The sequence below is a fragment of the Lipophrys pholis genome (assembly GCF_963383615.2).
Source record: "Lipophrys pholis genome assembly, chromosome: 23".
Lineage (NCBI taxonomy): Eukaryota > Metazoa > Chordata > Actinopteri > Blenniiformes > Blenniidae > Lipophrys > Lipophrys pholis.
The window spans coordinates 5,545,856-5,557,921 of record NC_137645.1 but is presented as its reverse complement, the minus strand read 5'-3'; the positions used below and the strand labels follow the sequence as shown (position 1 = coordinate 5,557,921).

Below are 12,066 nucleotides of genomic sequence, written 5' to 3'. Positions count from 1 at the left end.
CCACAGGTCTTTCATACCTGCTGCTGTTGGTCTGTTCAACAGTAGAAACTGAATATGTGCAATACCACTGTCCTGGCACTACTGAATACTGTAAATATTACTGCTGCTACTATGTGTATTTTTCCACACAAAATCTTGTGCATTTTATCTCGTATACTTCTATGCATATTTATATTTATCTTCTATTCTCCATGTGCAACTATCCTGTCTTTAACTGTGTTAAACTGTGAAGATGCTGCTCTGACTGAATTTCCCCATGTGAGATTAATAAAGTCTAATCTAATCTATAGCCCAGGAAAAGCTTCATATTTTCAAATGTTTACTTTATCTGAGAAAATATGCAACCAAAATATTTGGAATCATACAAAAAACAAACTAATTCTATTAGGTTAAATGTGCTTTTTCTTCTGCTAAAACTACCTAAAACATCCGTTTTTTCCACGGAGTAGCTTTAGTTGTCCTGATTGTTTAATTAAGACTTTTATAAGTTTCACCTGAAGCTACATGCTAACACATACTAGGCTAACATAACAACAAACAGCCCTAATAAGGCTCAATATCACGTTAAATTGTTTGAAAAAACCATAACTACAAATCATTTGGTCTTACCTGGATTTCTGTGTTGAAGTTTCAAATGTATCGTCAGGTTTGTTCTGGTTTTACTCTTGCGGTCTTGTGACCATAATTCCCCTGTTCTCTAAAAAGACACAATTTCCGATTCATTCACTGCTTCAAATTAAAAAAGTAAACACATATCATTCCTCCTCTTGAATTTTTTTTTTCAGTTTTAACCCGTTTGAGCAGACTTCCGGTGTTATTTACCAAATCTGAACCTATATTGAAACGCATTTTCTTCTTCAGAGCTTTATTGTCACACCTGTGAACACACACGACCGCCATCTAACGGTCAAAGTGTGAATTGCACCCAGTTCACAACAACAGATTGTTGGCAGAAACCAGAGCAGCCATGCTTTATTTTTGACATCTACAACAGAAATAAAAGATCAAAATTAAAGCTTTTTAACCAACAGTCATGGATTGTTACTTGTCACCTTCTGCAGACATCTGGACATGTTTATCCCACAATATACATACATATATGTGAGCTCCAATCCATCTGGAAATGAATGTGAGCCAATGAACATATGTATTGCAATAAACCCTGCTGCCTTCATGAAAGCTAGCTTTTGATGGAATTGGTGCTGATTTGACTGTGTGGTCATTTTACTGCAGCCGTGCTCCAGAAAAATGACCAAGTCTCATTAGATGAACCAAATTAAGGTGGCGTATAACTACAGAAAGAATGGGTTTATCTCAAGGATGCTGTTTTAATCAGGTGTACTTCTACAATTACTTACTTTAGCCTGGTGATGTGATTTTCCTGTACAAATGAGGGCTGCAGTTTATTTGCTTTGAATTCCAGAGGGGCCCCTTGCAAACAAACCGATATCCCCAGACCCGCTGGGAAACACCTGGTCCAGGACTGTAAGGAGGGCAACACTGTAAGGCCATGTTCAACTTTTTTCCAAGACCAGCGTTTCATGATGACACTTCTGGAGAAAGAGCATTGGGCTCAAAACAACACAAACCAAATCGGTTTGACTTCTCAGGCAACATTATCCATTTTTCACCTTTAACTCAGATATGATCAGAAAGGCCATGATGTGGTGGAAACCTTCACAGACAGGAAGCAAGGAGGGAGAAAGGGCAGACTATAGTTCAATCAAAATATTACAAATGTGCTCGGTGTCCTTGGATTTGCATGTCTGCCTCAAGTAACAGAAATCCCCTGTGGTCTTCTGATTACATTGATGACAAAAACAGACTTGTTCCACACAGAAAATAGATTTTGAGTTTGATTAGCACGACCAGACCAGAGGAGGATGTGTATGTGTGTATGTGTGTGTGTGTGTGTGTGTGCCAGTGTCAGAGATAATACAGTATTTACAGTGAGGTGGATGAGCTGTACAGGCTGGAGAGGAAAATATTGGACACATGGTGATTTAGTCTGAGTGCTTTTCACAGGACAAACTACAACAGAGCCTGCGGTTGACCTGCCTCTGCGTAGCATTAATTTTAGTGTATATTTTCTCACAGAAAGTCCCACTCTTCTCTCTTCCTTTCTCGTCACTCTGATCTACTGAAGCATGTCTACAAAAGCATCAAACTCGTCGATGTTCTTCTCATAGACGCGCAGTTTCTCTGGCAGCGAGTCCTGCAGAGGGAGAATATACTTTAATGTTTCTACTGTACGGAAAGACTTGGTGAGAGTGACTTATTTTAGAACAGAAAAAGTTATGCTACCAGGTCTTCAGCCATCGACTGCGAGCTGACGTTAAGCGAGAGGCTCGCCAGCTGTGGAGGGTTCTGAAACTCTCTGTAGAAAGTGCCCAAGTCCATCGGCAACAGGTCGTCTTTCGAGAAGGCTGGACGCTACACACAGAGACACACGCATTTAACACTGGCGCCGATTCAACGTTATGAGTGATCATTTACAGAGATCGATTTGAGTTATGGATTGATATCTAGATGGGAAAACTTAGGTAAATATGAAAGTACATACAAAATCAACCATGACAAAATCGTCCTGCTGCCCCGATCCCTCTGAGCTCTCAGAATGGAGGCTGGCCTGCAGGGGCGACGGGCAGGGAGGGGAGTCAGGAGGATGCACCTGAACCAAAACACAACACATGAGTATACACCAAGCATGCAGTGAGTATCTGTGTCCACGATAATGCTCAAGTTACCAAGGGATCGTTGTCGTCCGACTCTAGGATTCGAGGAATTAATGCGGCGAATGGCACGTCCAGACTGGATGCTGTGATCTACACACACACAAACACACACACACACAGGTTCAGGATACATGAAGGCAGAAAAGTACTGATCCATCTTAACAAGTCCAGAGCCAAGCTATTTACCTGTGTGCTGGGTTTATTAACAAAGGCTCCGACCTTCCGTGTGAATGTGTTGAGAAACTCTATTGGATCGGAGGGAGAAACGCTCCTTCTGCCTTCATCCCTCCTCCCATCGCCGCTCTGTGACAGGCCGTCGTCTTCACCACTGCAGACGTTTATGACACAGACAGGAAGTAGCGCTTCACACGAGTACGACGCAAAATGTTTTAACTTCGGGAGAAGTCTGTAAAAACTTCCTTGTCCTCAAGAGTATATTTATCACCTGCTGCTGGGTGTGTTGGCAGCATGCTCTACTGTCAGATGAGCATCGCCAGCGTGCTGTGGGTGAACAGGAGCCAACGTTACGCCGCCCTCTTTCCCAGCATGCAACACCTGAAGAGGGTGTGCAGGAAATGAGAACCATCAAATTAGAGACCCTCTAAGTTCATACATGGCAGTTTAAAGTGTGTGGTGGTATAAACTGGTAGCGGATTACTTGGAGTGTTCTGTGATATTGAGAGATGAAAAATAAATGCATCCACTTGGGAATAAATCTGAGATACTGATGTATCATTCACGTCTACTGTGGGGAATGAATGAGGTGGCGGCTGACTGGTGCATCACCTGGTTCGGATTGGCAGCAGGGTGACAAAGTTCTGCAGCTCCGACTGGAGCTGGAGGCTGATAGGACAACCTGGAGACATACAGCTGGAGAGAGAAAGAGAGAGAGAGAGACAGGAGGTCACACTCACAACTGAATGAGGAGGATTTAATGGTCCAATCATACAGTGTCACGTATGTGAGGTACACAGCGTTGCCAGGAAGTGAGGGTTGCATCTTGAAAATGGGTCACACATTGAGACACTTCACTGCTGTCGTACATGAGAGGGAGGATGGAGTGAAGCAGGCTTTGTGAAGAGCAGCAGACTCAAACTACCGCGCACGAAGGTGAGCAGTTCATTTACACACAGTTGATGAAAACTGATGAGGACGCATGCAAGTATAAATGGAAAGTGTGAGGGGACAACGCAGCTCCTCTCACACACTCAACACACTCTTTCAAAGGCCAGAGTAAACTCACGGTGTGAGTGACAAGTCCAGGAGCCGCTGGAAGCTGCAGACTATCCAAGGGGAGGGGCTTGGACAGTTTAGAGGGCGACGGACTGAGTGTACACACACACTGACAGAACGCAGGCGCGCACACACACACACACACACATAGAAAGGTAAACGTCCGATCAAGACAACAGCAAGGAAAAAAGACGGAAAGAGAAAAGAGAGAACGTGAAATGAAAAACAAGTATGCAAGTGGAGAAAAGGAAGTCACGGGATAAATAAGGAGGCAGGTGGGGCGAGTGAGGGAGCATCTTGTTACCTGAGAGGGAGGGGAGGTGGAGAAGGAGGTGGTGCACACCTCCTGTGAGTCCTGCACTCCTGCAAATGCTCCATCTTCATCATCTGGGGCTCTACACACACACACACACACACACACACACACACACACACACACACACACACACACACACACACACACACACACACACACACACACACACACACACACACACACACACACACACAGGACAATTCATAACTGTTGTTTTTTTACAGAAAGAGAGGCAGTTATCTTTAAATCATACTTCAAATGTAAACAGACAAAAGCCACACCCCTCCACAGTGCATGTTAAAAAGTTGTGTACACTTGAATGGCGCTGTGAGCAAGCAGTATTAGCATTACAAACTCGACACAAGCGTCTTGCTGTCCAAACTCTCTGAAAGACACCTGTAGTTGCAGGGCTGTCCCATGTTTGCAGGACGCTGTCCAGGAGGATCCACAAAGTGATCCACAATGATCCCCATGATCGGAGCCGACCGTTCAAACTGCCTGCAGGAGGAAACATCAAGCCAGTTAATTAGATACGTTAATTAGACTGTATTACTTTGTCAGAAAAGTAAAAATTCCCTCAAATATGCGTCTGTGTAAATAATACAGATAGATCTAGTAATGGGCTATGATGATGAACAACTGTGAGTGGTGTTATTTACACTGATCGACAGGAGAGGGAATTAAATAAATAAAACCATTGTGGATGTTTCAGATGTGACATTTTAATTTTACTGGCGACAGTGGAAAAGAGGAATCTCAGGCGTTTAACACCTCATTGCATGATGTTTCTTTACACAGACTTGTGAGACGTTGCCCATTTCCTTGTAGATTTTAAAAGCATTTCTAAAGTTACCTGTTGGACATGAATGCCAGGTTGGTGCGGTAGGCACAGGAAAGTGTGACTGTGCCTACCGGTGTGCCCACGACTCCGACACGCACACTCTGAAAACCTTAAAAATAAAAACAAGACACGTCCTTTTCAGGTTTCAGCGGAGTAAAACAGAAGAAAAAAAATCCCTAAAGGTGCTCTGTTGCAGTTACCTTCTCCTAATCCATTCAGCTGGACTTCCCCAAAGTAGATCCTGAAAGGAAGAGAGACAGAAATAAGAGGAAACATGTATAAAGTGTCACACGTTCTGAGAAAGAGTCCAACAAACAGCACAGCTCACCTGTATAAAATGACATAGTCGTGGCCCTGCTTTCTGGACAGTTTATAGGCAGGTGTTACTCTGGTTATGGCCAGCAGAGACTTCAGGAGGACAGACAGACGATTATAAACAGTGTATGACACCTTGATGTCCTTATCGCACCTGAAGGACAAACAGAAAACACAGACTCATCACAATACTGAGGGACTGTGGTATTTTAAACAAAAGCTCACTTAAAATTCTACATTTCTATACAACATGTGTAATATCTCAAATTTGTGAAGAAATACCGCCCATATAGTCAGAAGAAAATAACTATGGACCTCTAAATGTCTTGTTAGGGTCACCAAGACTATTGGTGTGGATTACTATGTGGCAAATGTTTTGAGCAGGAAGTAGATGGGCTCAGTTGACCTTCAGCATAAAGTACAGGACGAAGGCTTTCTGCACTCAAAATCAACTCACTTTTCATTCATTTCCAAGCACCATGTTTCTAATTCCATCGAGTCACCCTGAGGAAGGCAGGCAAACACAGACGAATCAACACAGAGCCTCACAATGTTATCAACAAAGTCCTATATGAAGGAAGCAGCCAGAGCATTTGTGGTTTAAATTGTTTAGAAAGTAACTGATTATTTTACAAATTCATAAAAAAACAAACCAGTACAGATGCTTTTTTTTTTTTTTCACCTCTGATGTTTTCAGGGATATCTCGACACACATGGAGCGTCCGATGCCTGGAAGCTGGCCAGCCAGAGCTTTCTTCGCTTCATGAGTGACCTCTGGAATGTCTTTGATGGCCAAATTAAACTGGTAGGGAAATAACAATAATTAAAAACAAAAATTCTATATATGTGTGACAAGCTCCAGTAAAAATTTAAAAAGGAGAGGAATAAGAAACAAATTGTTACCCAATCAGAGCCAGTCGGCGACGACGATGAGCGAGTGCAGATCTTCTCACCAAGGCGAGCTTGGACTATCACCTGGACAGTCTGCAGATTTACAACAACAAAAAATAAGCCATTAAAAAATAGGTTTTTTAATATTGCACATTTTAATTTTGTATCATCACACAAAATGGCCTCAACAAAAGGTCCCGACAATAAGGTGCCATCAGGTCAGCCACAGAAACAAGAAGTCAGCAGTTCCTTACCTTCAGTGCAAAGAACTTAATGAATTTGTCTAAATCTTTTTTATCCTGGGGGCTGAGGTCACTGTCCATGTTGCCACGACCTGCAATCACACCAAACCGTCTGTGAACAATCTCTAACATGATGTTATGACAATCACAATTTTTTAAATTAAATTAATAAAACAAAAAAACAAACCTGGGACTTTTCTTTAGTTGTGTTCCTGCCAATACATTCAAAATGATCTAATGTGTTTCTTCTCAATGCCAAAAATAGCAACTACAATCTTGTGTGAATAAAACATGAGTCAATAAGATTTGCAAGTCATTGCTTTGTGTATTTGTTGACATTTAATGCATCATCTTACCATTTTTGGGGATTATGGTTGAGTTTGTAAACATTATCCATGAAATACATGAGAATCAGGAAGCAGAATAATTATGAAATTTGATTTTTGCATATTGGAAAAAAGGTAGAATTAAATCCGTTTTACTTCTTCCAACCTGATTTTTGTGTTGTACGTGTGTATAAAGAATTTCCTCCAGCGATAAATGAAGTACTCTGATCCTGAGTGTATACTTGGATATAGATTATTTATTTTATGTACATGCATTTTCATAAAATATTGATTTATTTATACAGATTATTTACAAGGGATATATAATTCAAATGACTATAAATAGTTTATTTTTGTAGATATATGTATCGTGTGTTTGTGTATCTTTGTTTTGACATGTCTGGAATGACTCAATGATAACTAGAATGGCCACTAGGTAGAGTGTATACTTTCCCCAACGCCACATTTGTTCAGCAGCTCATATCGATGCTAACTAGGTAGGTCAGGTAACAAACACTGAGCAGGGACCGTCTCCATGGCAACAGAGGCTGGTCTTTTTTGATCTCCTCTATGAGGTACCTCTCCCATCCGCGGTGTATGGGAAATATTTGTTTGTTTTTTTGGCATTTATTCAGAAACGGTTTGCGTTAACGTCCCAGAATGTAATCGATTGGCGCTTGGATGATGACAAATCATCATCTTAAGACTTCATGCAATTTGAGTGAGTTGTGTTTGTGAAAAGTTGATGAAATAGATACACACAAACCAATAAATAAATATATGAATACACGCAGACGAAAACATAACCTTCCCGGCCCAACTTTCGTTGGCGAAGGTAACAATATTAATAGTAGCATGAAATGAAAAAAACAATACAGACATCAAAACAATGTCATGTGGGGGAGAAATGCGAACAATCCTGATCACACGTGTTATGCTTTATTTATCATCATCTAACTGTAAGCAATAGTAAACAAAACAAGTGCGATGTCTATATACATTATGAAGAAAAAACACAAGTTTATACGTCACCGAGATAGCAAGTGTCCAGGCTCATGTAGCAAAATGGGCCTCCACGTTTACATTAAACTGTTTGCGTTAGATTTCGAGGTAATTTAAACCTACAGGACACTGACAGCCACTTATAACGACACTATATACTTACTTTCCCCCGTTAAAACAGAAACCGTAACGTATTTCCGCATATATCCCTCAATATTCAACAAAACTTGAGACTCGCGTTAGCCTGTGGCTAATGCTAACCAGCTGGCCAAATAGCGCACGCCTCAACAACTGCACGAAACGGCAGTACTTACATCAGATGATCACCAAACGATGAAGGTTTCAGTTTGATGAAGATGGGCTCAGTTTAGACGACGAACAGCTCCACGCTGCATACACATGTGTCACGTTTAATTCAGAAGAGAACAACGTAAACAGACACTTCTCTGTTTACCTTCCCCATGTCTGTCGACGTGTTTGGATAGCAGCCGTTGAACACACGCACTTTCCCGTCATGCCGTTGCAAAAGTATGTCAAACTTAACGCCGGGAAAACTCTTAAAAATGTCCCTTCAGAAAAGAAAACCTTACATTTATAGACAGGAAAATTCAACTTATTCTTATTATTAAAATAATATACACATCAAATCAATTTTATTTATTTGTGTCGAATCTGCGCCGTAAGTAAACGCTGCATGTTCCTGTGGTTTGTTTTGGTTGATCAGTTCGACCAAACACCAACAGCACTTCTCGAAAGGTATGGATTTTAGTCTTCGTAAAACCGATGAAATTGCGTATGATTGCCAGTTGGTTTGCAGTTCTCCTGCAACATGTATTGCACGACTTATGTGCTGCAACAATAATCGCTTTTATTAGAATACGCTGTTCAGGCAACGTGATGCTAGTTAGCACATTGGCTACACGAGAGTCAGTTAAACAGTTATAACAGTAAAAATAGTTTGAATGGGTTCAAGATTCTCAAAAGTAAACCCAAACTCTTGTGAATCAGGTTGAGTAGGTTTGATGAAATCACAAGTGGTGTAAATGATCCAAAGCATGAATCAGGTTTGTTAAATTGAATGCCCTTTTGTACATTTTTACATTTGACCACTTATTGCCACCATCTCTTCAAATAAGCCTTCCTAAATCATGAAAAATACTTGATTTTGCCCCTTTGAAACGATTGAATATCATTGATTAGTTGATGTAAAAATTTAAGAAAATGGATGTCTGTTAGCTTTATGCAAATATGTTCTCCTTTTCTCGTCCTCAGCATGGCCATTCCCATAGCTATCCTGGACTGTGACCTTCTCTTACATGGCCGGGGACACAAGACACTGGACCGCTTCGATCTGGACTTGGTGTCAGATGATTTCCTCCTTACTCAGTTTGGGTTTCCCAGAGATTTTATTCTCTACCTGGTGGAGCTACTCAGAGAGGTATGGAAAATACTTGTTACTACACAAATGACCAAACGCAAAGTGGAATAAATAAACCAAATTATCTTGCATCTATGAGATAAACTGTGATATTATGAGTAGAAACATGGGGATGAAAAAAGTAAATATATTTAGACATTTGTAACATTTACGTCGATATATTGAGTTTTTCCACTGTGTTTTCAATCATTCTTTAATCTTTGTTGTGTTTTTCTTTTCCTTTTCTGGGTGTTAGGCTCTGTGTCGGCGGACCCAGCGGTCCAGAGCCATCAGTCCTGAAGTTCAGGTGTTGGCTGCGTTGGGCTTCTACACATCCGGGTCGTTCCAGACTTCTATGGGGGATACGATCGGTATCAGTCAGGCGTCGATGTCGAGATGTGTGTCCAATGTGACGAGAGCGCTGGTAGAAAAAGCTCCTCAGTTCATCACTTTCAACAGGTAGAATTCAGTCACAAGCAGGTTTAAGACATCAGTGAGAAGTGGAGAAATGATAAGAGTAATGTCTTTCAAACAGAGATCCGTCCTACAAGGAGCAGTCTTTTCAGGAGTTTCAGAGAGTTGCAGGATTTCCACAAATCTTGGGAGTGTTGGACTGTGTTCAGGTGAATCACATATCATTGTAAATGTGTGCAGCTGTCAATTTCTACAGGCGACAACATGTCACACTTTCTTCTCCAGGTTGCCATCAAAGCTCCAAACAGCGAAGACTCGTCATATGTGAATAAGAAGGGCTTTCACTCTGTGGCCTGTCAGCTGGTTTGTGACGCCAGGGGTTTGTTGCTGAGTGCAGAAACGCACTGGCCAGGCGGACTCCAGGACACCATTGTTCTGGAAAGATCTGCTCTGTACGAACAGCTGCAGGACACCGAGGAGGGCTGGCTGCTGGGTGAGACAGTTTTAGTCAGCATCAACTCACATGTTTCAAGCGTGCGAAAATCCCAAGCTTGTGTTCTGCTTCAGAATTTCAGTCACCACATTAAGAATTATTATTTTTTCATTGATCAGATTGGGCTGTTGAAATCAGGCAGTTTTCTCTCTCCCAGGCGATGGCCGTTACCCTTTAAAGAAGTGGTTGATGACGCCGGTGGACTGCCCAGAGTCTCCTGCAGAGCTTCAGTATAATCTTGCCCACACGGCCACACATGAGATTGTTGACAGGACCTTCCGAGCCATCCAGACCAGATTCAGATGTTTAGACAGCAGCAAAGGATACCTACAGGTTAGTCTATATAAAAGAGCTTTTAAAGCACTTAAAATGGCAACGGTAATAATAATCGAGGACAACCGGTTTAATCCACTCCTGTGTGCAGTACTCTCCAGAGAGGAGCTCGTCCATCCTGTTGGCCTGCTGCGTCCTCCACAACGCCTCGCTGCAGTTGGGATTAGACGCCTGGACTCTGGAGAGGACGGAGCCCCTCGAGCAGCCCAAAGGCCTCAACCAGAGACCCGAGGACCGCGACAGCCAGGCGGAGGAGCTCAGAAAAAAGATTATACTCAAACACTTCAGCTGAACCTGTGCGGCGTCACGTCAGAATCAAACATCAAAACATGGGAATCGTTCAAAAGTCCCATCTGAAGCAAGAAGAATCCTCGGACACACTGATGCTGATGCAGTTTTTTAATATTTTGCTGGTTTCTATTCTACGTACTATACTACGATAATATAGTTATATATGGATTAACATGCAAGACGCTATACAACAACAAACCCAGACAACAACACACTTCAAATGACTCGACACCCAGGAAAGAGCTTCATTATTCCCTCAGAACATTCAGAAATTATAGAGGTGGAAAAATCAAGCACCTCCTGGTGTTTTACAACGATTCAAACTGTGTGGAAACAAGTGGAAAAACTCCCCATCCCTCCCCAGAAAACCATCAACTTCCCCCCCAAAATGATTCCACAGGTTAAAATCTTGGACTGCGTCACAATACAAAAGAAAAACAAGGCCCTTATTTACAAGAACTGCACGTTACATTGTCATTTTTCTTTATGTACACTGGTGAATTATGGGTAGGAATGACAGGATGATTGTGCAACAGGCTGCTGTCATGTGTTGGTGTAGACTTGCAAGGACAAAAATGATACATGATTTAGAAAACAACCAAAAATGTCACATCTTCAAATTTTTTGGGAGGTTTTGGAAAAAGGGCTTTCAACTGGGTGAATAAAAAGTTATATTTTGAGAGACTTATGTGACATTTATGAGTTTTTCAAGGAATATTGATGTTTTTTTCTCACATTGTCGGAATAGTGGTGATAAAATATAAACTGCTTTTTTTTGTTGAAAAAAACATTTAGTCAAATTATGGCATAAGCAAAACTAGTGGTGTGTTTTACTCGCAGGAATGTATTCGTACCCTGATTGGCTTCATCAATATATACACACTTTCTACAAACAGCAATAAATATAACACACACCGCTGTCGCATGAGAACATTTGATATCAGTGTTAGAATTTACATTCTGAATTCATCGAGGAAAAAAAAGAAATGAATATGAGCCTTTTTCTTTCCTCAAATCTCACTGTTGATTATAATGAATATTTTGGGGGGTTTAGGAAAAAAAATCTGCTTTTTTGTGGTTAAATTGGACAAACTAACACTGTTTTTTAATCACAAGGGTCCCCAAAAAAAGCCCATTTGGGGATTTTCATACGACAGCAGTGAAACATAAACACTGTATTACAGTTAAGACAAACAGATCATAACAAAGCTTTACAG

The 12,066-nt window shown here is 41.3% G+C and overlaps 2 protein-coding genes across 4 annotated transcripts; one reads left to right on the top strand and one right to left on the bottom strand.

The window, feature by feature from the left end:
• Nucleotides 1-820: 820 nt before the first annotated feature.
• atg13 (ATG13 autophagy related 13 homolog) lies at nucleotides 821-8,545 on the bottom strand. 3 transcript variants are annotated; one of them, XM_080493000.1, is made up of 19 exons: nucleotides 8,356-8,400; nucleotides 8,216-8,290; nucleotides 6,586-6,665; nucleotides 6,344-6,424; nucleotides 6,123-6,242; nucleotides 5,898-5,944; nucleotides 5,454-5,594; nucleotides 5,326-5,366; nucleotides 5,138-5,234; nucleotides 4,681-4,782; nucleotides 4,273-4,363; nucleotides 3,979-4,077; nucleotides 3,522-3,605; nucleotides 3,181-3,290; nucleotides 2,922-3,063; nucleotides 2,748-2,825; nucleotides 2,564-2,671; nucleotides 2,305-2,433; nucleotides 847-2,215 (listed from the first exon to the last, which is right to left on the bottom strand). In XM_080493000.1, the coding sequence occupies exons 3-19, from the start codon at nucleotides 6,652-6,654 to the stop codon at nucleotides 2,138-2,140; spliced, it is 1,617 nt and encodes a 538-aa protein (XP_080349126.1). In that variant the 5' UTR covers nucleotides 6,655-6,665; nucleotides 8,216-8,290; nucleotides 8,356-8,400; the 3' UTR covers nucleotides 847-2,137. The 3 variants fall into 3 exon arrangements, with proteins under 3 accessions (XP_080349128.1, XP_080349127.1, XP_080349126.1); XM_080493002.1 differs by lacking the exon at nucleotides 3,979-4,077 and having other exon boundaries at nucleotides 821-2,215; nucleotides 8,356-8,545; XM_080493001.1 differs by lacking the exon at nucleotides 3,979-4,077 and having other exon boundaries at nucleotides 821-2,215; nucleotides 8,216-8,400.
• Nucleotides 8,546-8,588: 43 nt separating this feature from the next.
• On the top strand, nucleotides 8,589-11,621 carry harbi1 (harbinger transposase derived 1). Its single transcript, XM_080492791.1, has 7 exons — nucleotides 8,589-8,657; nucleotides 9,174-9,339; nucleotides 9,575-9,777; nucleotides 9,854-9,941; nucleotides 10,018-10,225; nucleotides 10,383-10,558; nucleotides 10,650-11,621. Exons 1-7 carry the CDS (start codon nucleotides 8,596-8,598, stop codon nucleotides 10,848-10,850), a joined length of 1,104 nt encoding a protein of 367 aa, XP_080348917.1. The 5' UTR covers nucleotides 8,589-8,595; the 3' UTR covers nucleotides 10,851-11,621.
• Nucleotides 11,622-12,066: the final 445 nt, after the last annotated feature.